A 27,764-nucleotide genomic window follows, 5' to 3' on the forward strand; every position below is an offset into this window, starting at 1 on the left:
TTGCATCATTTTTTGCAAATCTTTATTATTAATTATCAGAGGTGTAGCCGTGTTAGTCTGTATCCACAAAAACGATGAGGAGTCCAGTGACACCTTAAAGACTAACAGATTTATTTATGCCCAAATAAATCTGTTAGTCTTTAAAGTGCCACCGGACTCCTTGTTGTTTTAATTATTAATTATCTATCAAAGATTATCTGTTTGGTTCTTTATTGGCAGTCCTTCATGTGTCTTGATAAACTCAAAATTCCTACCGTGTGGCAGATATATCATGACTTTAAAAAAGACTTCTGCAAACAAAGCCCTGACCCCTTAAAGTAGGTTTTTTTTTTAATGGCAGATCTGAATTTACCTTACAGTACTTTTAAAAAAAAGTAAATAAGTTTTAAATGCAGCGTCACTGCCTGTGTTACGGTAGGTAATATATGTCAAAACTCTTGTGCAATAAAATCTGTCTCTTCATGGTTCCTGAAGGAATGTCATAATTGTTTGTCAAAGCAAAGAATAAAAAGCATGCAACTCTAAATGAGAGTAGGACAGCAAAGGTTAACTAATTTAAAGGCACATAGGTTATACAAAATGAAAGATCGCTTTATATTGTTGCATAACTATGGCCTGGTCTACACTGTGGGGGGGGGGGGTTCGAACGCGTAGCTGAACTCGAAGTACCTTAGTTCGAAGTACTTACCCGTCCTCACGGCGCGGGATCGAAGTCCGCGGCTCCCCTGTCGACTCCGCCACCGCCGTTCGCGGTGGTGGAGTTCCGGAGTCAACGGAAGCGTGTTCGGAGTTCGATATATCGCGTCTAGATGAGACGCGATATATCGAACTCCGAGAAGTCGATCGCTACCCGTCGATCCGGGCGGGTAGTATGGACGTACCCTTTATATCAGTGCTGTATCACTTGAAGCCCTTGAGGATACATTGAGGCAGGGTAGAGTAGAAAAGCTTACCCTCTCCCCTACAAATACCTGTAACCTGGTACCATTTTCTGCAGTCATCTTGTAAAGATGTGTGTACCAGAGCAGCTAAAGCAGGGTTTTTAGTGTGTAGTATAGTACCTTGCAGCAAGAGTTCCATCTGCACTGCTAAAATCTATTATTAGAGCCCCGCTTTGTATCCACATCAGATCCTGAATTTGCAAAAATGATCCCCTGATATTTGCACAATTGCAGGGCTTTAGATATAAAATTTGAATCCACATCCATCTGTGATCTGCAAAAATGGTCTGCGGATATTCGCATCCGCGGATATCCGTGGATTTGCAGGGCACTATCTATTATGTTGGTAGGATGGAATGACAACTGTTTGGTTTTGTGGACTGCACAGATTTTAAATGGTGTTCCTGAGTCGTATTCATCAAAATATTATGATAAAATATTATGGCAAGACATTACATTTTGAGAGTTTAGTCATCTTTGGACTTGCAGATAGATGCCTTTCAGCCATGGTACTCAGAAGCTGGATATAAACATTTAAGCACTGCGACCCTCCTTCTTTCAGTGACCTCACATTGTCTACATCAGGGTTTAGATCAGCTTAACTACACTTGCTCAGGGTTGTGGATTTTTCACATCACTGAGCTGTGTCAAGTTAACTTTTTAGCGTAGACCAGGCCAAAGGTTGTGAGTCTCCACTGCAGAGGTAGGCCATGTCTGTACGTGCAGTCTTGTGAAGATGCTCTATGCCCGTTGACGTAAAAAAAAACACCTCTGCAAGCAGCATAAGCTGTGTCAGCGGGAGAAGCATTGAGTATGGACTGAGACTCAGGAGACCAGCTTTGTCAGTGACCTTGGACAATTGCTCCTTGCTTGTGTCTCCTTGTGTAAAGGATAATAATCCTAACTATGACTAAACAGATGGCCTGTCAGAGTCTAACTTCATAGCTCCAGACATGTCTGAAGGCACCAAAAAGGGAACTGTTGCTTTGGTCAAAGTCTTCCCATCCCAGGTTGCTTTAGCATCTGCATATAGAACTTGTTTAGAACTTGGGTGTCGTTTGGTGTGAGGGGGATGGGGGCTCCAATGCTATTTGAGGCTCTTTGTTAAGTTGATCCCATCAATTTGAAGGGTGGGAGTTTAATCACTAGCATTTAGTTCTTCCACCCGCTGTGTACCTCCCTTTGCTGACTCATGAAGCTGCAGTTGTCTGTAAGGCTTTCCAGTGGGGTAAAACTTGACTTAGCTGTTACTGTCCACTGACTCATTAAGAACTTGCCTCAACATGTCACAGAAGACTTTGTGTCTTTGAACAGGCAGGTCACAACAGAAAGAAGAACTGTCTGGGATTTGCAGATGAGCGTGGGAATACTTTATTCTAGCATTCGTCTCCCAGTGAGCAAGATTTTTCTAGAGCATAGTGAAGGTGGGTGGAGAGGGGTGGGAGTGTCACCAGTGCAAATCAGCCTGAGATGGTTAGTGAACAGAAATTGTAAATTTCATAAAAGCAAATTGAAGGCCTGCTTCTTGGGTGCTGAAGGATTTCTGCCCCAGCTTCTCTTACAAGGCTACCTGGCCAGGTAGCTGAGCAGCTAGGTTTAATTTACCAAGGAGAGAATGGGTTTTGGATTGCTCAGGTTATTGGCAAACTATAAAACAATTGCATGGGCTGATACAGTAATGTTAGATTTTAGGATGTACGTGCAGGGAAGATTGATTTCCTAAAGCATCTAAGAACGGAAGTGGTTAAACTCAGGACCTGCTGGTTCTTAGTTGCTACTAAACAAAACTTTGTTGTTGTTTCAGTTTATGCTGTAGACAGCTACTTCACTGCCAAAATGACATCTTCGACCTCTGAACAGTATCCAGCATCTGAGAATGCCTGCGGAATCGCACTTGGACAAGCTAACCAGGTAACCTCCCCTTCCCACTCTACCCCCCAGATACACGCCCTCTTGGCTTTCCTCTCTCCTTATTAAAAATAAGGCCAGTGAAGCCCTGCAAGCTTTGACTTCATGGCATGTGGCCTTTCGTACAGGGTGGAATGAATAGTCTTCCATCAAGTGAGTGGTTTGTGAACATTAACTAGCAGTGCCACTGGTATGGATGATAGATAGGTAATATTGGACTGACATTTAAAATAATGGGGGAAAAAGTGAGGTGGCTTAAACTGGCCACACAGGAAAGTGCATAATGTGTGTATTTCCAGGCTTCATACCTTTTTTAGGCTATCCCTTCATTAGCAAGCTTACAGCGGCACAACTGTACCGATGTAGCTACACCGCTGTAAGATCTCTTGTGTTAGCCGCTCAATGTCCACGGGAGAGAGCTCTCCCATCAACATAATTAATCCACCCTCAACGAGTGGCAGTAGCTCTCCTGTCAACATAGCACTGTGTGCACTAGCGTTTATGCCAGCATAATGTCCCTAGCCTCTGTTTGCCACAAGCTGGGAATGAGCGAGAGGGAATGGATCACTTGATGGTTACCTGTTCTGTTCATTCCCTCTGGGGTACCTGGCACTGGCCACTGTCAGAAGACAGGATACTGGGCTAGATGGAGCTTTGGTCTGACCCAGTAGGGCTGTTCTTATAATTTATGTTGCTCAGGGGAGTGGGCTATTCGTACCCCTGAGCGACATAAGTTTTGCTGACATAAGTGGTAGTGTAGACATAGCCTTACATGGGACCACACAGAGTTCCTTTTTAAAAACTCTGGACTACATGGAACTGTTAAATTATGCAGTTCCTCAGAATATGAAAAGACACTCATCTGTGTGACCTAGTTTATACAGCCAATAATATCTCTCTCTCAGAGCTACCTTGAACACTGAACACGTGCTGTTCCCCGTACCAATCTATTCCCAGGGCATTGGTGGAATGAGTGCCAGTATGTCATAGCCTGACTGCTTTAGGAAAGCTATCCAAAGCCAGCGTGGCAATTCTTTAGCGTAGAGTGTGGGAATCTGGAAAACTGGCACTGTGTCAACATGTTGGCTGCCAGTCAAAGAGAAAAATCTGCAGTGAGCTATGGCTAGAAAAATGCAGTCTACAAATTCTGAAGAGTGGGTTCTCCAAGACAAAAATGGGGCTCTATCTTTGAAGACTGTTTCATTGGTAAGAGCATGTGTCTGGCTGCGGGCGGAGAGTGTAAATTAGCCTCTGAAGGGACTCAAACTCCCCTATATATTTAATTTATAAAATCCGTCTGAGTCCCATGCAGAATTGATTAACATGCTTCTTTATTCAGCTCATTCTACTGAAAAAATTATAAATAAATAAGCAGACTTTGATGTTAGTACAGAAATATTGGCTGCCTACACCCATTATCTTGGGAAATATGGAATGAACTAACATTCTTGTCTCCAGTTTGGCTTCATTGTGGTAGCTAAGGTGTTATTTTAAATATTCAAATTAATTTAGGCAATTTTTTTTAAACACAGAAAAGGGAGGGTGAGGAGGTAGTTATTTAAAATGAAGAAAAATCCACGACAGTGGTTCTTAGCTTGGAGAAGTAAAACTGTCTTGTACTTGCATTAATTGCGCTTATAAGAACATTGTATTAGTACTGTCACAAGCTTTTATTTTCATTGAGCTTAATTCGTTATGTCCTAACAAAATGGCTGGTGTTGGAAAGAAGAATTGTGGCACAAGGTTGGACATTCCTTGCTTTGTTTGATTTGATCTTAAAAGGTGAAAGGTTTGTTTTAAAGTGTGAATCTAGCAATGATGATGTGGGAGTAGATAGCTCAGATTAGTTTAAGGCGAAGATAAACATATTCTTAGAAATTGAAAATAGTGTTCACAGTGGGATGAATTCCTGCCTGAGTATTGTCTGGCAGCTGAGTTCTTGACCAATTAGTTGGTGACAAATAGTAACAACACTCCTCCTACCTCAGGCAGGAGCTTGATGGTTCCAACTCTACCTGGAGACTAGGGTGTAGTGGGCTTGGGAATTCTGAGTTGCCCTCCTTTCAGGAAGTGAGGGCTTTTTGCAATTGCATTTATATGGGGAGAGATCTGAGCTATCTAGACACAGCTGAGCCCACCTTTGCTGGATAGAAGATATAATGGGCCAGTTACAGCAGGAAAGAGGTTCAGAGGCGTGCTTCAATAGAACAAGCCTTTGATAAGTGTTTGGAGAACAGTAGAGTAACAAAAACCCTTCCCACAACACGGCCAGTAGAAGCATCTTGCTGCTTGTATTCTAACTAGTGTATGATCTCTTACCCATTCTTAATGTGGAATAGAGCATGTGTGTGCAATGAGAGCTCATACCTACCCCACTACTTCAATATGCTTGTGGAATAGCAAGATGCCACTAGCCTAATGAAAGGACTGGACTGGATCATTGGTTCTCTTAATCAATAAATCCTGTTTTCTTTCAAAAATAACATTAGTCTGACAGAATCATTGCTTCCAGCTGATTTATTTGAGCAGAAATAATTAGGCTAGGCTACAAAGAGCTGTTCCCTGCCACTGGTTTTCAGAACTTTTGTTTTTCCAGCCTTATGAAGCCATTTCAGAAGTGACAGGTGAAATTGGCCACAGTCTGCTAAAAGACTCCACTCCTAGTTGCTGTAGCATTATTATAGCCCTAATTGGGTTTTGTTAACGCTGAAATGAGAAGGGGACAGGGAGAAAGCTCTGACAGACAGAGCTAAAATTGTGAAAGCTGCAGTTTACATGCTGAGGGCCAGGTTCTGAGTGCAAATACGTCGCCACTGTCTCCCCAAACACACACACACACGACTTTTTATTTTGAGATGCAGCAATATGTAGTGTTTATCCAACATCGGGATTTGGTCCTAAAGTTAATCAATGTATGTTCAGAAAAATGCCACTGCTTTTGCATATAACCCTCCCAAAACACGCCACATTTTAAATCCATCCCCTCTGGCCTGCTGGTATTAAGTACTGAAGGATGCAAGAGGCAAATGGGAGAAAGGTTTAATGTAGCAATGTTGGTTGTATTTATAAAACACCATAACATTCAGCTACTAATTTGTGCAATCAGGTTGGGGCACCTTGGTGGTTTTGTGGAGAAGGATGCTGGTTTATGCCATGGCATCTCTCCCTAGGATGTTACTCTTTCATGATGTGTGCGGATGGACTCGAGTAGGGCAGCTGGGGACTGATAACTATTTAAACTTGCCACTGCTTTTTTGTTTTTGTAACATTCATACTACAATGATAGCTGTCTCGTCTGCTATTGAGATTTGCTCGGGTGTATACTGTGGAAGTAATGAAAGAGAAGAGTTGCTTCATGTTCACACTTCTCGTGTGTGTGTGTGCCCACGACAAGAGAGCCCCCCTACCTGACCTATTAATACAAAATTCGTAACTCTGGTTAGAGATTAGGTGGAAGTTTGGGGTCCACGGAGAGTGCAGGATCAGTCCTTTAATGCTACTTACAATAAACTTTTATACGCTGCACCCTTTTCTTGTAGTTTTTTTGTCTCTATTCACAAGTTTTTAATAGCCAAACATCACCTATGGGCTGTGCAGAAGAGACCTATTCTATTCTTCCCATTCAGTGAGCCAGATTTAAACCTGGTCTAACTGAAGTTAATGGTGTGGCCATTGCATTATCCCTCACATGTCTAGCTAGTCAGCCTCTAGGATTCCCCTCACCTAGGGACTAATTCTCCAGTCCTTGCTCACATGACCAGTCCCATGCAAGTTAATGGCACAGTGCAGATGACTAAGGTCTGCCGGATTGGGCCTCCTACTTTGCTGGTTGCGCTCATCTTGTATTAGGATCAATATGGTAGAGAAATTGCATTTACTGACTTTTAATTCTGACTAGTGAAGCATACCGTTACAGATCCTGATCCTGCAATAAGCTCTGCTTGGGTAGGCCCATATTTATTTCAGCAGGACTCTGAACAGACACAAGGGTCCATCTGCACAAAGCTCATTGCCCCAGACAGGATTATCTTCTCTTCAAGCATATCTCAGATGCAGGTCATTAACTCTAGAAGAACAGGAATGAGCCCTTGGGAGGGTACCTCAAAGATGACCCCCTTGGCCAACAACTCACTGTAGAACCACTTGTCTGGACTTGCTATAATGATTGTATGACAGTCTTACCAGGAGATGTGCCCCCAGCATTTATTAGTTACATAACTGGTGCCCATGGACACAGTTCTTCTCAGAAGTTCACCACATTATGTAGCCAATCCAAAACTATGTATTCTGTATTTTAGGTACAACCGAAACTGCCACTCCTGAAGATTCTGCAAGCAGCAGGTGCACACGGTGAAACCTTCACATTGAAGGAGGTGAGCCCAGGACTCTACTTTGATGGTTAAACCAAGAAAGTAGCTGTAATAATTGTCAGTTAACAGATGATTAATGTGCCACCTTGTGAATTTTACATCCAGGACCTTGAAGATGGAAAATTATCTTATTATGAATTACTTGTGTTAAGGTAGTGCCTAGGGGCCCCAATCTCTATTAGGTTCGAGATAACCCTGAGGCTATGTATAAAATACGCTAGTAGCTAAAATGCACTGGATTAGGAATTGGGAGAGTTGGGTTTTCTTAGTAGTTCTGCCACAGATTTGTGTTGTGGTCAGGATCTCCTCACTGAGTCCTCGTTCCTGCAAGCTGATTGGTGGGAGTGTAGCCTCAATGAAGTTAGTGGGGCTCCACTGGGACCTGTTCAGGTTAATCATCTTGCAGGATTGGGACCATAGGGCCTGGAAATCAGTGGGTGCAGAATTGGGTCCTTGAACTCCTGTGCCTTAGTGCCTCTATCTGTAAAATTGGGCTACTTTATACATGGGGATATGGAGACTGTTAGGATATAGATATTCAAGCCTGTCTGCAAAGGCCTATACTTCAAGAATATAGGTATATTCTTATCACTTAGCTAGTTATAGAGGTATAAAAGAGAGACAGTGATTTTGATTCTATCTGTGTAAGGGCCTTCTCTCACTGTGACGGTCTTAAGGCCCTGTTTAGTCATATTGAAATAAGGCAATCTGGGGCTGTGTTAGGAAGGTGATCCGATCTATCACCTCCAGAGAAAGGGAAGAGCCTAGAACATTTAAAAGGAAGCTTAGTTTCATAGTTTTCTGTCTGGTAAGAACTCACTTATCAATAGACACAGCTGGAAAACCCTTATGTTTGTATAGCTGTAGCTGTGAAATCCTCACTTCTGTATTGTTTTCTATGTTTATTTGCATGGCCTCTGTCTGGTTCTGTGATTGTTTCTGCCTGCTGTATAATTAATTTTGCTGGGTGACAAATAATTAAGGTAGTGGGGTATGGTTGGTTAGCTAATCATGTTACAATCTATTAGGATTGGTTAGGTAAATTTTAGTAGAATGATTGGTTAAGGTATAGCTAAGAATATTGCTGTATAAATTAGGGGCAAACAGGAAGTAAGTTGGGATTCGAAAATAAGGAAAAAGGAACTTGGATTTAAGCTTGCTGGAAGTTCACCCCAATAAACATTGAATTGTTCGCACCTTCAGACTTCAGGTATTGTTGCTCTCTATTCATGCAAGAAGGACCAGGGAAGTGGGAGCGTGAAGGAATAAGTTCTCTAACAGAGACTTTTTTGAGCATAATGGCTGAGATCCTCAAAGGTGTTTAGAATCCTAAGTCCTATTGAAATCAATGGGAGTTAGGTGCCTTAATGTCTTTGTGGATCTGGGTCAAAGTGCTTTGAGATCCTCTGATAGAATCCCTATAAGAGTGCAAAATATGAATGAAAATTATTATATATCTTGAGAATCCAGAAACAGCTTTAGGAGAGAGATAATGGATAGCTGCACTCTTGAGAGATTGTCAAAAATGCGTTGCAATTGTCTTACTATCATTTATTGCTTGAAAGTTCTTAAATTGTACGTCAGTTGATATTTTCTCCCAAGTTTCTTTTGAAATTTCTTGTCAGCTAAACCTAAGACACGCTGTGAATTCATTTAAGATTAAAATGCAAAATGTATACAAGATTAAAAAAATGACACTGTCCATGATTTACAGGGGTATTCTGTCAGCAAAGAATTAAATGTGGCGTTTTTTCATTATGAATGTGTCAGATACTCCCGCAGAGCTGTGTGACTTATTTTAAACTCTTATGCATTTAAACAACATATTTAGAGTCTAATTTTTTTTGCAAAAACAAGTTGAATGCTTTGAATGGGGCGGGGGTGTGTGTTAAATGCAGGCTGCTACAGTACACAGTAGTCAGTCCTCTTGAGTGAATAGAAGTACTGTTAGCAACTTCTTCGGTTGCATTTATCTTTGTTCAGGTGGGCCCTCTTTTGCTTCTAATCAGGTGTCTAGTCCTGCTTGTGTTATGCATAAACAATTAGCTGTTTACCTCTTGGATTCTAACTTGAGTTTACCTAAATATCCTCTTTGTAGCCAGTTCTGTGGCCTTAGGGACATTTTCTATAGCAAAGGAATCATTTTCTCCCCGCACTTCTGTGTGGTTCTAATGCAAAGTATCTTGCATCTATGATCTTTGCTCTCTGCTTGTGCCAAGCAAGTGGTCTCCTCCCGCTTAACTTCGGCCTTCCTTCATGTTGAGTCGCCATATTTTCTTGCCCTTCCCCTTTGGAGAAAGAAGACCGTTGAAGACACACTTTGGTGGTTACAGAGAAGTACCAACTGTGTAGCAGGGGCCTGCTGCATTGCCACTAGAGAACAATCTTAGGGTCATTCTGAATAGCTGTTGTTACTATGTAGGATGTCAGCTGAGCCTTTGACCCAACCAGCTGGGTTCTATTTGGCTGAGAAGGTGCCTGTGCCTAGATTATAAATAACTTCAACCTTGTCCTGTTTCTCTGCTGTAATCTGAGACAGCAATGAGGTTTCGGTTTTGTTTGCTGACATTTTAAGTGGCTGGGATTAATGAAGGCGCGTCGGTGGGTAAAATCTTTCCATTTAATTCAGTACTGAAGTTGGAGTTATTGTAAATTGGCCAAGACTACACTTCCCTTTTTTGATGGATCACGTGGAACCTAGAGCTTTGATTAAATGCCAGAGCCAAATCAACTGCACTTGAAGTTACTGGAATATTGGTTCTTATATAGTGCAAAAAACCAGCATCTCATTTTGGGAAACTCTGGCACCAGCTCGCTAAACATTTTGATGGTGCAGAGGGAAAATGGGGAATAGAATGTGATCTTTACTTGTATTTTGTAGATTGTATTTCTTGAAACATTCAAAAGGGGACCTCTCCTCAGAAGAACTTGCCAAGAGACTGTGGCCAAACTTCATTTTTTAAAAAAACCTCCTTGGATCATGAATCTGGCTCAGATAATAACCAAAGTGCACCCTGATATAGAGAACAAGGGTAGCCTAGTGGTTTCCTGGGATTTGGAAAATCTGGAGTCAGGTCCTGGCTCTACCACTGATTCACTGTCAATGTCACATTGTCACTGCACCTCTCTGTGCCTCAGTTTCCCCATTTGTAGAAGTGTCTCTATCCCCAATGCTTGAGATGTATGGATGGAAGGCTCTGTAGAAGGGTGACGTCTGTCCTAGAAGGAGGTGGTTCTTCACTGGCACTGTGTCATGTCAGCTAAAGGAAGTGTAAGGTGGAAGAAGGAAATGGAGCACAAAGCCCGGGAGACCTTGCTGGTTTATACTATACCCAGATGTACAGACACTGTTTTCCCAACCTATGTATTATATAATTTTTTTAACATTAGCTTTAATAAAATTTTCGCCTGCAGATGTAACTAATACTATCATACGTACCTACAGGTCATGCATTACCTGGGACAGTATATAATGGTGAGGCAGCTATACGATAAGCGGCAACAGCACATGGTGTACTGTGGAGGGGATCAGCTGGGAGAATTGCTGGGACTGGAGAGCTTCTCTGTGAAAGATCCAAGGTAGGAAGAGATGCAGCTTTGCAGTGTGCTCACTAGGGCTGGTGGTCCACCGTGATTAGGCATTGCTGAGGCAGGGGACCCAGCTACAACATTGTTCCTTTCTGTGATGTTGATGAGACCTCAGTGGTTCACTAGCTTATTGTTAGTGCTCTGGAGTGTCATTCGGCATGCCTGAATTTGATTGTATCTGCTTGTAAGGAACAATTCTGCACTGTCTGGGTGGTGGACTAGTTGGTGTAACAGGTCTTTCTGGCTCTAACTTCTGAAATTCCCAGTCCCTTGTTTCTCAGTTCAGCAGGGGCTTGGATTGCTATGGAGGCAGTATCTTCCGCTTCTCTGGATGTAGGGGAGAGGGCTCAAGTTTCATAATCACAATCTCTCAGGCTTTTATTAAAGGGAAACTTTACCTTGCCATGCTTGTTCATTTGCAGAGACATTTGTGTGTATCATCAATGGCTTTTCCTGTTCTTTGCCAGCCTAGCATTCTGACCTTTTGAAGGCCTAATGCTAAACTTGTGGCATGAATTCATTTCTGTGACGGGACCCCTGGGTGTAGCCTGGGACTGTGGGACTGCTGTGCCCCCTTTAACTCTCCAGCCTGGGCTGTCTCTCTCAATGCCTTGCTAGTGACAAGCAGCAAACCCCTCCAGGTGCTGTCATCACTCAGCACAACTGCATGTGGAGCCCTACACCCAGCTAGATTGCATGACTGCTCCCAGAGCCTCTCATAAATTAAACAGAGAAAGGCACCAGCCAAATCCCCCCAGCTCCTAACCTGGTACCTCAGGAATATACTATCTTGCACGGCCCAAGACAAGCCGTGCAAGTTTATTAATTGGTTCACCACTTCATTGATGGAAAGTAGATATACACTAGCCTTTGTAAATCTGAGCAGATTTACCAAATACTTATTGGTAAAGATAAACAGTAAAACAAGTTTATTGACTACACAAGAGAGATTATAAGTGATAGGCAAAAAGTCAGAGTTAGTTACCAAAAGAAAAGAAAATATAAGCACACAGTCTAAACTCTCAACCGTATTAGACTGGGCAATATCTAGATTAAGCAGTTTTCCTCACCCCACTGGATATTGCAGTTTATAGTACACAGGTTTCACCCTTGAAACGTGGGCCAGTCTCCTCTCTTGGAGACTTGAGTCTCCTCAGTGTCCTTGTTTCTAGTTGCAGCATAGGTGCGGGGGAGGAGAAAAGGCGAAGCATGGGGCCACTATGTTTTGTTTTATACCTTAGTCCATGTGCTTGGAGAACACAAGTCCAGGCATGTCTGGGGTCATTGCTGAGTCACCAGGCAAGGTTGAGCAATTGCCCTGGTGTGGCCTTGTGCAAATGAGTCATTGCATTGTAACTCCCTTCCTGGACAATGGCTGTTGATGGTTGTTCGAAACCCGCCCAGGCATTGGTTACTTTTCCTTGCTGTTGTCTCTGCGGAGCTGCTGATTCCCCAACTTACAGCATGTTTTAGTGACAACCATACAACACAATCTCATAACTTCATATGCACTAATGATGTACATATTTAGATAGAACAGTGACTTTCAGCAGATTTCCCCTGATACCTCACGTGGCATGCTTTATATGCAGTATCACAATTTATATATAAATGAGAAATATGGGGGTTACAGGGCGCTCCCCCGAGGTATAGAGTGTCACAATTTCCGTGCTAGCAAAATGGCTGATGTAAGACAGCAGACTGCAACTGGGGTTGACAGATTACAACTGCTTAAGCGAGAGCTCTTGAATTCAAAAGATATGATATGAAAACAAATGGCCAAGAAGAGGTTATATTTCAGGTAACTCCTACAGTCTCCTAAAAGGAAGAAGTGGCTAGGGAAGGGGAAAAGTCAGTGCGTTTTTCACAATGATTATATCAGATGATAATATGTTATTTCAGATGAAGGCCTGCTGCACACCATGCGCAAATCTGGACACGTAGTGTTTGCCCCACCTTAGGTGCTCTGCCAGAGAGGAACACCTTTAAATTACAGTTCATAAGAGTTATGTTAGGAGAAGCTGTCTCAGTACTTCCCTTACCAGGCCTTCTCCTGGCCAGTATTGCCCATTTAGAGAGCTGCACTGTCCGCCAACAAGGAGGTTGTTGCTGCTTTCTGCTGCTGTATAGTGGCTGGAATGGAGAGGGTATTAGGAGGCATGGGGCAACTGGGAGAAGAAAGTCACGATGAGGAAAGGCTATCTTATTTTTTGCTGTGGTTGTACTCACTAGTCCTCTTTTCCTTGTAGCCCTGTTTATGACATGCTGAAAAGGAACCTGACTTCTGTTACTATTACAGGTAGGTTTGTCTAGTACAGCCAAGTGCATTCAGTACAATGTTAATTTAATTGGGGTAAGTAATGATATGTAGGAAAGAGAAATGTTCTTTGAGTGAAAAATTGCTTGTGGGGGCACACTCTGAGAATACCTTCAAGTCGTGTGTCTGCAAAACAGTTCACGTGGTTGGAAACCAATTAGCCCTTTGCCTGACATGCCAGTGTATGGCTGGAGCTATGCCTCAAAAAGCAGAAGACAGTTTATATCCAGAGACACATCCTGGAAACTGACAGGGTTAAATGCTAGGTGTGAGTGAACTGGCTTGGCTAAAAATACCCCACTGAAACCTTTGCTCATCTCAGCCTTTGCTAAGCTACAGAATATTGAGTGATCTCCACCTGGCTCCCTACTATCGCTTGCGTCTATACTTTGTGGTCTTAGTTAGGACTAGTCATAGGGGTGTTGAAAGTCTGACATGATGACTTGTTCCCTTAAATAATCCATTCCAATGTCAGAGGTCTGAATACCAGACTTACCCACTCAACATCACTGTTACTCTGCCAGCTCATGGGGAAAGCTGTCAAATCCATCCACATAAAGAAATTCAGTCACAAGTTGAAACAAATGTTGTTGTTGTTGTTGTTGTTAACCTAGTCCCTCGTGGCTGTTTTCCCCGAATCTACCATTCAATTAGTACAGCTGTTAGCGTCTACTCAGTAGAGAATTCATACTGAAATAGCAAGCATGTGAATCGTGAGCAAGGTGCATTGGTAGAATTGTGAGGTCAATGCCATACTTCCTAGTGCTCTAAGCAGTTTCATACCAATGACGGCTTTCAGAAGGGCCTAGTCTATTTTTTGCACTAACAAGTAGTGGTGCATGCAAATTTAGAAGTAATTTCAGAAACTGTGGCCAAATACCATGTAGTTTTCTGCTTTTCAGCCATGGTTAGTGTGCATCAGTGCTTCCGGAGATCACCCATTCCTGTCTGTAATGGAGAACCTGCCTGAGCACTGTCTTGTCTAACCACCTACCTGTGTCTGCAGAATAACCGTGTGAATGCTTATTTCTATGGTGGTGATTCCCTGGCTTACCCACGAGCAGTATAAGTGGAAAGCAAAGAACCCTAGGGAAACATTTTCTCCTGCTAGCAACCTCCCCTCTTCTGGAGGTGTGTGTGTGTGCATTTGTGTGGGTGAGCTTGCATTTGTTCATTCTGGTCATGGTGTAACTATTTTTAAACTTGCCAAAGGAAATAATGTTCCTTTAGAGAGTCGGTCACCGAGTTATACCGGGGTGTGTGTGTGTGTGAGAGAGAGAGAGAGAGAGAACAAAACGAAACAAGCTTGGCAGACTGATCCCTGATTTTGTACACCCAATTGTGAATTCACAAGTGTCTAGGAATGGTGCTTGTGGATTTATTTAATTTTTTCTTAGCATAGGGCAACTGGAAATAGGATTCCACAGCCTGTCATACTTCATGTTCCGTGAGAGCAATAAATATTCACTGGCCAGATTTCTGCTTCTGAGTGCCTCATTCTGCAAATTATCGAGGCCACTTCTGTAAAGTGCACTTATAGAAGGAAAAATGACTGTGTGATAAGAACATATCTCCTTAATAATATCTAGCTCTCATGTAGTGCTTTTCATCAGTAGATCTCCATATTCAGCCTAACTATTCTCTGTATGCCTGAGTCATACAGCCTCTACTTTAGGCTATCTACTTTCTTTAAATTTTATGTTGTGTTTTTATTTATGTTGGCAGAGACATTTTCCAGTATAAAAGGTGTTTTTCCAACCATTGTAAGAATAGTATATTCTATATATAATATGTTCAGACAGAGCTAGACTTCATCATAAAGCCATTCTTCCTCTTCTGACACTGTGGAGCCAAAGCAATTATAGATGAGTGAGGTGAAGTCTCTTTTGCTTCAGGCAACATCAACTAATCTCTGGTTGCAGAATCTTTACTGCTGATGATGATGGAAGAGGCAGAAGAAAATGGCTGGATTTTCAGATTTGCTTTATTGGGCATTAGAAAAATCAACCATGGGCTTCTAAATAGAGTATATTTGATATGGACATTGAGTGGGAGGGAATATGGGATCCAGCAGTGTTGTTTTACAGTCACTTTTCTATCTATAACTGCACTTCACTGTGTCTTCATGTTTGTGTTGTGAAGTACAACAGGCATAGAAACCCAGTCCTGCTCTCCTAGAAGTCAGTGTTGCCATGGAATTAAAAGGGAGGGAGAGCAGTCCCTATATTTGCTTCTCCTCTGAGCCATTCTGCTCATTTAGCCTTTTCTAAAATACAGGTCTTCAGTTGAGTTACAGTCATTTTTGCTTACCTGATTGCTTTGGCTTTTAGCTTAGACTGTAAGGTTTGGGGGGCAGGGGAGTTATGATTAACCTTTGGGGCCTGTGTATTTGTCTGCATTAAGTTGTATTGAGGACATGTACACTGATTGTGAATGCCTAGGGAGGAGCCTGCCAGGACATGGACCTTCCCCTGTTTGGTCTGGTTTCTTCTTTCTCCTCTTCAAAATGACATGTCCCACAGGTAGTCTCTGTGGCCAGTGAAAAAGAGAGTATCCATCAGGCATTTCCCTGCTGGCCTTGTTTTTCAGCATGGAGCTACTCTAGACTCCATGCTGGAGTCGCCACCTCTGCTGCTGCAGTGAGCTTCCCTGCCTACAACGTAGCAGCTTGCAGAGGGAGGGCAGGCCATGTGGGAAGTGTCAGGATTCTTACCTGCAATGACGTAAGGTCTCCCAGTGGCCACAGACACTTCCTACTCCCTAGTCCAGTGCCCTCTACATCCATAATAAAAACAAAGAAATAAACAGTCCCCCTGTAATAGCCATCTGGGAATTGGCCAGCTGCCTAAGCAACTAGAATCCTTTCTTCTGTAAAGTTCCACATGCCTGTCTGCCAAGCCTGGCTCGTTGGTTGCTTGCTGAGGGCCCTCTGTGTTGTGAGAATGGTTATTACCAGGGAAGGTGTTTTCTTTTGTTTTACTTGCCATATAGATGCTGCACAGACTCTTGCTCTCGCAAAGGATCAGAGCGTCGATAATCCAAGCCAAGACCAACTGAAGGTAAACCCACTGCCTGGTGGTTTCTTTTGTTGTACAGAGCGGCCCCTTCTCTGTACCTGTGCATGTGTGGACTGCCAGAACTTTTTACTCCTTGACTGGTAGGTCTTCGCCTTCCTTAAAAGTTCTTGGGAGTCCACAGACCAGGGACAGAGTGACCCTTCTCTGTTCTCTTCATAACAGAGTTCCATTCTCTGGGCGCGTTTCTCTGGGATGTAACACTTCCTGTCCTCAGTCCCTCCAGCTTGCATTGTGTTTGGATTTTGTGTTTGTGTGTGTTGTTTTGTTTCTCTCATTCTTCAAACAACAGATTGAACTTCCTAAAAGTGTAAACTGGTTTTGCTCAGTGGGATCATTTTTTAAAGCTTCCAGGCAGAATCTGGAAACCTGGGAAAAATCTTTGTCTAGTCCTAACTTGTTTTGGGCATATACATGGGAATTAATACAGTCTGGAGTGTGGGGGCAGTGGGGGATGAATATTGCAATATTACTGCATTAAAGATGGCAACTTTTGATCTCTTGCCAATCTTAAGATTTTTCCTGGGTTGAAAGTACTCCACGTGTGTTGATAATAGATCCATAGCAGCCTTCTAGAAAGGTTAATACTGTGTGTTGTGCTCAAAAAACCTTTATTCTTCTATGGAACTCCTTGGTGTTGTACTGCAGCTGGTGACTCAGAGTGGAAGTGCTACATCCCCTTGTCCCTGTAAGCTCTGATGAGCTAATGGGTGTCTTTTCTGCCTTCCTTCAAGCAGACTAGCACAGAGGGAAGCTCTGACACTGAGGGAACGGAGGACAAAAGTGGTGCTCCTGCTTTGTCTACCTCACAGCGCAGCTATGGAAACTGCGAAGGTGAGTGCAAGTTGTTTCCACATGGAGAGGCAAGCACAAGCCCACCTACACATTTGTGAATACTGCATGTGGTGCTCTGCATGGCAGGAGCCGATCAGAGTAGGATGCTGGGAGACTAATAAAAATCCTATTGTGGAAAGTAATCTTCTGAAGTCATGATTTTATGTGAAGAGATTTAGAGAACCATAAATATCTGCTGTAGGTATTGTATGTTGTACACGCTTTTTAGCCCGGATACTTGGCCTCATAAATAAACAAACACTTGGAGGAAATGGCAGGTTAACGCCAAACAGCACATCAATCACTAAGCAATGCCATCAAAAATGTTAGGTTATTTTAAATGCTGAAATTATACTTGTATCAATTTATCTTCCATGGGGACTTTGTCTTCTAATTAATTGGAATCAGACCGAGCTGTCTGCAGTCAATACCCGCAACCCTATCAGAGAACTGAACAACAATAGTGTTAAGTTTTGCTGTATTTTTCATCCATCCTCATAACTAGAAAATTCCTCTCTTGAAATTTGTTTTAATGTCTCATGAGGCTTTCTTGCTAGTTCATTGGGATGCGTATTATGTGATATGGAGAGTTTGTTTCCTTTTCCCTCATTACTCCCAATTCCACCCTGACATCAAAGGGTCTGATGTTTTAAAACTGGCTTCTCTGTTCGCAGGCTTCATTATTGGTTGGCCCAAATGAGGATGGGTAGATATTTACCTGATTGCAGGTAGAAGTGGTCCTTGTCTGTGCCTGCAAAACTGCAGGCCTGAATAAAGAGCTGGAGTGAAAGCTCTTTGGAAATGAGGCCTCCATGAGATTGGGAAAAAAGGTTGAATTCCGTGGGCTAAAGTGAGGCAAGGACTGAAAAGACTGGCAGATTCCCTTTTCTCTGCTTCCTATTTTGAAGCGTTTCTGGCTGGGAGCCTTCTCATGGAATCAAGGCGCACTCATTGCTGGAAACGGGCCAAATCCAAACCTGGTGTGACCAGTTCTAACTCATCAGTCGAAGTGTCACTGTGCCCCGTTTATCCAAAGCTGAATTTGGCCCCAGTGTATTGTACGCGTTTTATTTGTGCTGCAGGTTTCACAAGCATCTCCCTGTAGGGAGTGTCACTTAGAGCAGTGGTTCTCAAACTTGGGCCGCCGCTTGTTCAGGGAAAGCCCCTGGCGGGCCGGGCCGGTTTGATTACCTGCCATGTTCGCAGGTACGGCCGATCACAGCTCCCACTGGCCGCAGTTCGCCGCTCCAGGCCAATGGGGGCTGCAGGAAGGGTGGCCAATACGTCCCTCGGCCCGTGCCACTTGCTCCAGGCCAATGGGGGCTGCAGGGGCAAACCACGGCCAGTGGGAGCCGCGATTGGCCGAACCTGTGGATGCAGCTGGTAAACAAACCGGCCCGCCAGGAGCTTTCCCTGAACAAGCGGCAGCCCTTGTTTGAGAACCAGTGACTTAGAGTCTGCAGTGTAGTGGTGGTGGCCAAGGGATGGTCAAGGGAATCAGTGGGGTTTTACTCTGTGTGCGTGTGCACACATGCACAACGTGTAAATAATGCACGTGACTGCTCTGCTAAGCAACGTGAGCATCCAAAAGTACAGGAGGTGCAACATGTCAGTATGATGCTGTAATAAATACAGCCAAGGGCTTGTTAACCTAGCTCCGGCAGAAAGGTATGGAGTTAAAGATTCTATAATACGCCGTGTATTGGACTGGGATTGGTTCTGCTTTGGTGGTGCCACAAGCCGCATGTGCCTGTCATGACCTAGATTCTACTTGGCTTCTACAGACAAAGACTTAATAGAAAACCTCTCAAAAAGCAAGAAGCCCAAGCTGGATCTGGTATTTGAGGAGTGGGATGTAGCTGGCCTTCCATGGTGGTTTTTAGGAAATCTGAGAAACAACTACAAGTCCAGAAGTAACGGGTCAACAGACATACAGACCAACCAGGTAAATGGATACTTTAAACAGCTAAAAATGCAGTGTATTCTCTCCCTCTCCACTCTCTTGTGTGGGTCAATTAAATATTCCTGTAGTCATTTTCTCTCCCCCCCCCCCCCCCAAGTTCAGAGTCTGTCCAAGACTTACAGTTTCTCCCTTCTATCTACCCCGTTAAGTCTTTTCATGAATGTGAGGTTTGCTTCGGTGTGTCTGGACAAAATGTCCCTGCTCCCCAGTGTTTTCTTCTCCATGCCAAAAATGTTGACTGTATTTCAGTGGCGCCATATGCATATAGCCTGTGGAGGTCATTGGGATCCTTTGGGATAAAAGTCACTAATATATAATGAAGATATATGTAGCATGGTGGCTAGCCTGTGTGAACTGTTAACAAGGGGACTGAATTGTCGAGCGGGTCAGAAAATGGACACGTGTGAAAACTTGTCTCCATTTTTCAGCGTGTTCTACTGCATTGCTTGTCACCCCAAGAGTCACTGAGTGAGTTTGAGTGGAGAGAAGTCTGGTATAAAAGAAGAGGAGAGCATGCATTAGGACTGCAGTTATGCGCCCTGGAGCACTGGAGTTCTGCATACCCAGACCTGTTGAATCACTAATATCCTAATGCATGCGTATTTTCCCCCATCTCCATTCTACTAGGACATAGACACTGCCATTGTTTCAGATACTACTGATGACTTGTGGTTCCTCAATGAATCTGCGTCGGATCAATTCAATGTTGCCGTCAAAGTGGAGACAGTGGACTGTGAAGAAGTGGCGAAAGAGAGTGACAAAAAGGTATCTCCTAGTGATACACAGTACGGCTGTGTTAGCTGATCTAATTTACGTTGCAACCCTTTTGCATTCATTTCTCTTCTCCTGTTCTGCTTCTGTATCGGGAACACGGTGTGGCTGCGAAGGCTGCTCCTCCCCCCCTTCCCCGCTGGAGGCTCGGAGGGGGAAGGAGGAAGAGCATGGCAGCTTCTGGGCTAGCTGCAGAGGGGTGGGGGAGACAGGGTGGGCAGCCTCTCGGCAGGGGGCTGGGGGGAGATGGGCAGGCAGCTTCTCGGCTGGCTCCAGGGGGTTGCTGGGGGGAGTATGGGCCAGGGGCTTTCTCAAGGACTGAGCCAGCCAGTCTCAGCCCACCCTGGTGTTTCCCTCAGGACCTGTGCTCCCCCTTCAGCCAGGAGAAACCAGCTGTAGATCCCCTTAGTGCTGGGCAGGGGGACAAACCAAAGGACATGGCTCCTTTTAAGAAAAGATCTCCCTTGTGTCTGATGAGTGAAAATGGGCTGGGGCCCACAGCTCACCCCCTCCCCCTTCTTTACCTGTCCAGAGGGGCTTCACTGCAGCCCCAGCCCCAGCTGCAAATGAGCAGCCTCCCTAAGCCCCAACGCTGCCCAGACCCCTCCCAGGCAGGCTCTGGGAGCTCCCACCCCTCCACGGTTCTCTCATGCCTGGGAAAGTAATGTTTGCCCAGCTCAAAGCTGTCTCCCCCTCCCCCATTCCCAGATCAAGCCCCTGCCTGAGAGGTTTTTCCTCCAAGAGAGGATGTTTATCCCCTCCTCCCAGCGTAAGGAGGGATTGATTCCCTTCCCCTGGATCCCCCTTTCCCCAGCTCCTGGGGAATTCCTTCCCTTGCATCCATCCCCTTGTATCAACTTCAAGTCAGGAGATACTGCCCTGCTTCACCTTGGGACACCTGAGCTCTTGCTTCAGAGTGCTGGGTTGCTGCAGCCCCACGGAGGAAGCAACTGGCCTCCACTTCCCTGCCTTTGGCCATGGTCCCACCAGGGGCTCCCCTCCCACAAAAGCTGTAGAGTGTGTGAAGGAGTCAAAGCCGGGATGGGCTGCAGCCCTGGGATTGGGAAGAGCTGGAGCAACACAGCAGCCACGCAACAGGATGAATGAATGGGCCATTTCTATGCTGGGCTGTTGAATTAAATTTCTCTCTGTGTCAGGGTGTGTAGTTTCTAGGCTGGCTGCAGGGGGTGGGGTTCGGGGGAGACAGCTGCTTTAAGTGCGTGGGTGGGAGCAGGTGCTAAACAGAGCCACCAGGAAGTGGGGAGAGAGAGAGAGATGGGAAAAGGGACACAGGTAGAGAGCAAGAACTGGGAAATATCAGGAAGGGGAGATACCAATGCTAGACACATTTTCAATAACTAGAATGAAAGTGTAGAAATGTTGAAAATAGCCTCCCCTCAAAACTGGCAGAATATCCCTCCAGCCCCCACACCTTGCCCTTAAGGCAGGAGAGGGCCGAAAGGAGTGAGCAGCTGGTGGGAGGCATTTAGGGGAGGTAGTTGGCAAGAAGACGGTGTTCAGGGGCAGGAAGAGGTGGAGTGGGGGCAGAGCCTTGGATAAGGGGGTGGGGGCAGGATGGGGCACCCACCGGCAAAACCAAAAGTCAGCACCCATAAGTCAGGGTGACAGGGGTCCCCCCACCCGCGCAGGTGTATTTGTTGCCTGTACAAACTTCCCCAGCAGCTGCACAAAGTTGTTGTAATTGTGTCACACAGTGAACCCCACGCTGCTACCGTGACCCCCTTTTGCCCCCCCCCCCCCAGCCAATCGCTGCCTCCCCAGCGCTACATGTGACTTTTGACTTATGTCAGTCATAGCGCACTTCCACTGTTGTGCTCCAGCTTGGTTGGCGCTCTCTGCGCCTGCCCCGTAAGTGCCATCACGTCATTGGTCAAGGGGATGTCCAGGGGGTGGGATTTGGTGGGGACTCTATTCTGAGCGGCAGCATGGTTAGGTGGCCGGGCCAGAGGGTCTTAGGAGCAGTCAGGGGACAGGAAATGGGGGCGTTGGATAGGGTGTGGAAGTCCCATAGGGTCTGTCAGGGAGCGGGAATGTGGCTAGGGTAAGGTGACCAGATGTCCTGATTTTATAGGGACAGTCATGGTATTTGGGGCTTTTTCTTCTATAGGCTCCTATTACCCCCCACTCCCTGGCCCAATTTTTCACAATTGCTATCTGGTCAGCCTAGACTAGGGTTGGGACAATTGGGACAGGGATAGTTGAGGTCCTGGGGGGTGATTAGGGGATGCGGGGGGGTCTCTGGAGGGGGCGGTCAGGGGACAAGGAGCGGGGGGGTTGGATGAGTCGGGAGTTCTGGGGATCCTGTCAGGGGGCAGGGAGCGGTTGGATAGGTGTGGGAGTCCCGGGGGTCTGTCTGGGAGCGGGGATGTGACTAAGGGTCGTGACAGTCAGGAGACAAGGAGCATGGAGGCTTAGATATGGGGTGGGGTCCTGGGGGACAGTTAGGGGCAGGGTCCCAGGAGGGGGCAGTCAGGGGACAAGGAGCAGGGGGATGGGGGGTTCTGAGAGGGGCAGTCAGGGGTGGGAATTGGGAGGGAGTGGATTGGGGCGGGGCTTGGGCGGGGCTCCCTGGTTGCACACCCTAATGAAATGTGCTGCGCACACCTATGATTGGGAACAGGCAGTCCAATGACCAGCCAACTTTGTAAGTCTTCCTCAGTAAAGGACTCCCCCTCAATAGTCTCTGATGGGATGTCCATTAGAACCACTTTTTTCAGAAGCTATAAGCTGTGGGGAGTCCTCTGTCTCTGCTTGTTTTGACCTACTGAAGTCATTTTTCAAGGCACACAATCAGCTTAAAATCATACTTCTGAATTTTTTTCTCTACCACTACTACAGCCATTACTTTAAGGGCTTGGCTACACTTACAAGTTGCAGCGCTGGTGGAGGCTTTCCAGCGCTGCAACAACACCCCGTCCACACTTGCAGGGCACAACCAGCGCTGCAACTCCCTGGTTGCAGCGCTGGCTGAAAACCCATCCCGGCAGGGGTATAAGGAGTGCAGCGCTGGTGATCCAGCGCTGCCCAGCAGGTGTGGACACTCACCAGCGCTTTACCTGTCCTCCAGGGAATAAGTAGTTATCCCAGAATTCCTGTTCAGCCACTCTGCACATCAGTTTGCACTCTACTGCTCTTGCCTCAGGTGACCCGCCCTGTAAATGCCCCGGGAAATTTAAAAATCTCCTTCCTGTTTGCTGCAGCCAGGTGTGGAGTGCAATCAGTTTTAATCAGTTACAGGTGACCATGCCTCCACGCGGCAAACGAGCCCCAGCATGGAGCACTGGTGAATTGCAGGACCTCATCAGTGTTTGGGGTGAGGCATCTGTTCACGCACAGCTGCGCTCCGGCCGTAGGAATTACGATATCTTTGAGCAGATATCAAGGGCCATGCTGGATCAGGGCCATGATCGGGACGCAGTACAATGCAGGGTGAAAATTAAAGAGCTGCGGAGTGCCTATTACAAAGCCCGAGAGGGGAATCGACGATCCGGAGCTGCTCCCACGACCTGCCGTTTTTACAGGGAGATGGATGAGATACTTGGGGGTGACCCCACTGCCAATCCCAGGATAACGATGGACACTTCTGAGCAGGCTGGGGGACAGGAGGAGGAGGCGGAGGAGGAGGCGGAGGCGTGGGGGGGGGGAGGAAACCGCGAGTGAAGCTCCTGGCATGGGGGAAGAAACCGCAGATTCCCTGGAGGCATGCAGCCAGGAGCTCTTCTCAAGCCAGGAGGAAAGCACCCAATCGCAGCAGCCAGCAGTTGCAGAAGGACAAGCAGAGGAGCGTGTTACCGGTAAGCGGCTTTTATTTTCTGGGTGAAATGTTTCTGGAGAGGAGGGGGGGTTATGGATGCATGCATGCCAGCCTCTAGATGTGGAATAGCCCGTTGATGTGGTCTATCACGTCGCGGTAATCTGCCTCAGTTATCTCAGCAAAAGCTTCATCCAGAGCGTGGGCAATATGCCTGCGCAGGTTTATAGGCAGAGCCACTGTGTCCCTTGTCCCAGTGACGGTGACGCGTCCGCGCCACTCTTCTGCCAGTGGTGGGGGGACCATTTCTGAACACAGGCAAGCCGCATAGGGTCCCAGGCGGAATCCACATTGCTCTAAAAGAGCCCCCCGCTGTTCCCTAGTGACTCGCAGTAGGGAAACATCTTCCAGGATTAAGTCCTGTGAAAAATGTTGGGAGACTCTTTAGTGAAGAGATAGGGAGATAAGATCACCCCTGCATCTGCATCTTCATTTCACTCAACCCCTCTAGCACTCCAGATTACCCGAAGCAACCAGCTCCCCTCTTACACCCAAGCCCCACTTCTCCCCATATAAGCACTGCTCACTCACCATGTCGTGGCTTCTGTAGTGTTATGCGTGTGGGTAAAAGAATGCTTAAATAAGAACTCACTCCCTCAGTGTAACAATTCATGTCTGGAGATAGTGGATACAATGCTGCCCGTGTTAAATGTTGTCATTTCTGTTTCTACAGTGACCTTGACTACTGGACTGCCCAGATGTTCAACATCACAGAGGCTTCAAAATTTGAGAAAAAATCCCCGAAAGAGCAAAGAAGACATGCTGAAAACTGTTCTTAATCAGTCTGCTCGAGAGAGTAAGGACTTGAAGGATTGGCGAGAGAAAGAAAGCAGGACACGCAAGAGAAATGCAGTGGCCAAGAGGAAAACCACGGAGCGGCTGCTAAGCATCCTGGAGCGCCAAGCGGAGTCTATAGAGTCACTCGTTGCCATGCAAGCAGAGCACTACCGTGCTACTCCCCCACCCGCCCCGTCCTTTGTGCCTTGTGCCCCAATGTCAGCTCAAACCACCTTTCCCCAGCATCCAGGTTCTTACCACCACCAGCTGCCTCCAACACCTGTATGTTCCCCAACCAGCCCTGATACCTACCACCACCCTTACCCTCTGCATTCAACCCCCATCACCATGCAGTATATGAACCCTGAAGTGCAGGATTCATTAAACAGCAATCCAGACAGGGCATATGCAAACTTGTGACTGTACAGTTCACCAACCCACACCCCTGCCCTCTTGTGTTCATGAAATGTTGTGTGTCTGTCTGTCTGTCAAGGAAGTTTTTTTCTTTTCAATAAAACAATTCTTGGCTTTGAAAACAGTCTTTATTATAGCAGATAGTGAAAGATACCTTAGCCCAGTAAAGAAAGAGGCACTACAAATCATATTATTATTATTATGGATAATAGAATAACAGTGTAAGCAGTGCAATTCACTCCCATGCAAGGCAGCAAACATTATTGTTGGCTTTCAGCCTCAAATTCTTCCCTCAAGGCATCCCTAATCCTTGTAGCCCTGTGCTGGGCCTCTCTATTAGCCCTGCTCTCTGGCTGTGCATATTCAGCCTCCAGGACTTGAACCTCGGTGGTCCATGCCTCACTGAATGTTTCACCCTTCCCTTCACAAATATTATGGAGGGTACAGCAAGCGCATATAACCGCGGGGATGCTGCTTTCCCCCAAGTCTAGCTTCCCATACAAGCAACGCCAGCGGGCTTTTAAACGCCCAAAAGCACACTCCACAGTCATTCTGCACCGGCTCAGCCTGTAGTTGAACCGGTCCTTGCTCCTGTCAAGCTTCCCTGTATAGGGTTTCATGAGCCAAGGCAGTAACGGGTACGCGGGGTCTCCAAGGATCACAGTGGGCATTTCGACATCCCCTACTGTGATCTTCCTGTCTGGGAAAAAAGTCCCTGCCTGCATCTTCCTGAACAGGCCACTGTTCCGAAAGATGCGTGCATCATGCACCTTTCCAGGCCAGCCTGTGTAAATGTCAATGAAACGCCCGCGGTGATCCACAAGCGCCTGGAGAACCATAGAGAAATACCCCTTACGATTAACGTACTCTGATGCCAGGTGGGGGGGGGGCCAGAATAGGAATATGCGTCCCATCTATCGCCCCTCCACAGTTAGGGAAACCCATGTGTGCAAAGCCATCCACAATGTCCTGCACGCTCCCCAGAGTCACGGTCTTTCTTAGCAGGATGCGATTAATTGCCTTGCAAACTTGCATCAAAACGATTCCCACGGTCGACTTTCCCACACCAAACTGGTTCCCGACCGACCGGTAGCTGTCTGGAGTTGCCAGCTTCCAGATTGCAATAGCCACTCGCTTTTCCACCGTCAGGGCAGCTCTCAATCTTGTGTCCTTGCGCCGCAGAGTGGGGGCGAGCTCAGCACACAGTCCCATGAAAGTGGCTTTTCTCATACGAAAGTTCTGCAGCCACTGCTCGTCATCCCAGACTTCCATGACGATGTGATCCCACCACTCAGTGCTTGTTTCCCGAGCCCAAAAGCGGCGTTCAACGGTGCTGAGCATTTCCGTAAATGCCGCAAGCACTTTAGTGTCACACGCGGCAGGCAAATCCATATTGATATCATCGTCGGAATCCTCACTGTCACTTTGGAGCTGAAGGAATAGCTGGACTGCCAAACGTGTTGTGCTGGTGACACTCATCAGCAGAGTCCTCAGCAGATCGGGCTCCATTTGCCACAGAAATCGCGATTCACACAGAGAGTAACAGAAAGACACTCACAATGGCGCCAAACGCTGCTGGAAAGAGTGAATGCTGGGATGTGAAGCGATGCACCACGGGGCGCTGGCAAACAGGAAGCGGAATGACCCGCACACTTCCTTCCCCTTCCCACAATACTCAGCGCCAAAACGGCGCCAAAACGGGACGAGGTGCTCTGTGGGATAGCTGCCCACAATGCACCTCTCAATACAGCGCTGGAAAGTGCTGCAAGTGTGGCCACACTGCAGCGCTGGTAGCTGTCAGTGTGGCCACACTCCAGCGCTGGCCCTTCCACAGCTGCATGACCAGCGCTGTAACTCCCAGCGCTGCAACTTGTAAGTGTAGCCAAGCCCTAAGATTCAGCAATGAAAAAAATTAGAGGAAAAACATTTTTCTTATACTTTTTTGCGAGCACTTTGTGCACAGTCAGTTTAACAGTTTAGGCCTGATCCTGCAAACTTAGTCGATGGTCAGCAAGACCAGTCACATGAATAAAGTTACCCACATGCATGTTTGAAGGATGTGAAGAAAAATCCATGAACACATTTTTAGAAAAGTCATTAGTGAGATTTGCGTACAATTCTAATAATTTATTTAATCTTCCCAGGTGATTGAGGTTACGTGTACTGATGACCTCGAGGATTCTCAGTCCCTAAGTGACGACACAGATGTAGAAGCTGCCTCTGAGGTATTCATCCTTTAGTTCAACATCCCATGCTCTTGAGTGTGCTGTGCCAGCTTGTCTGGCTAAAATGTACACTATTTGTTGTGCTAGAAGAATGTTTACCGTATCCCTTTCAAAAGCCATAAGTGCTCTGTAGCAAAAAAGTACATTCCCTTTGCTTGGTTACCTGTATGAAGTTTAGGGGTGTGTCTCAGTCCAGTTTGTTTTGAAAAGGTGTTGGTTTAAATACAGACCCCAGGATTGGCACGAAATGGCCCCCTTGTTGGCAGCCTGAAGATTAGTCAAGCATTGAATGGGCCATGGAGACGGAACACACCACTCACAGCAGAGTAGTCCCTTCAGGTGCAGGTTTAGGCAGTTTTGCTGGGCAGTGTGGGAGAGTTTGCACCTGCCTGTTCTATAGCTGTTTCCTGGCTAGACGATTCAGGACTTTATTCTGTGTTATGCTAAGGCCCCTTTTCACTGCCAGAATTTTGTAAATGGGAATCAGGCCCTCAGTGTCTGGCACTGTCAAGCCAGCACTGAATTAATTAGAATGGGGCTGGGGGAACTGGTTTTGTTATGAGAGGTGAAAAATGGATGTGTTTGCACACTTTTCTAGGGCCAACTCTGTATTGCAGTCTGAAAGGGAATCTGGGATATTATCCTTGATGAAGATTCAGATGTATAAATTCAGCCCCCAGTAGCCAATGAAATAGCCAGATCAGAGTTAGTCATATCAGAAAACAGGCTGCTGCAATATTCTGTATTCCA

At 46.0% G+C, this 27,764-nt stretch overlaps 1 protein-coding gene across 4 annotated transcripts in view; it reads left to right on the plus strand.

The window, feature by feature from the left end:
* MDM4 (MDM4 regulator of p53) overlaps positions 1-27,764 on the plus strand; it is a 40,168-nt gene that overhangs the window by 5,207 nt on the left and 7,197 nt on the right. For 2 of the 4 annotated variants that reach the window (XM_045014245.1, XM_045014244.1), the window contains exons 2-10: positions 2,746-2,852; positions 7,148-7,222; positions 10,665-10,798; positions 13,057-13,106; positions 16,116-16,183; positions 16,936-17,032; positions 18,817-18,977; positions 19,623-19,760; positions 26,934-27,014. In XM_045014245.1, coding sequence (XP_044870180.1) covers positions 2,778-2,852; positions 7,148-7,222; positions 10,665-10,798; positions 13,057-13,106; positions 16,116-16,183; positions 16,936-17,032; positions 18,817-18,977; positions 19,623-19,760; positions 26,934-27,014 — 879 coding nt within the window. In that variant the 5' untranslated portion in view covers positions 2,746-2,777. Of the gene's footprint in view, positions 1-2,745; positions 2,853-7,147; positions 7,223-10,664; positions 10,799-13,056; positions 13,107-16,115; positions 17,033-18,816; positions 18,978-19,622; positions 19,761-26,933; positions 27,015-27,764 lie in introns of those variants that run through there. The other 2 variants (XR_006578939.1, XM_045014246.1) reach the window with 2 other exon arrangements.

Source organism: Mauremys mutica, chromosome 4 (assembly GCF_020497125.1).
Source record: "Mauremys mutica isolate MM-2020 ecotype Southern chromosome 4, ASM2049712v1, whole genome shotgun sequence".
In the NCBI taxonomy this organism is placed as follows: domain Eukaryota; kingdom Metazoa; phylum Chordata; order Testudines; family Geoemydidae; genus Mauremys; species Mauremys mutica.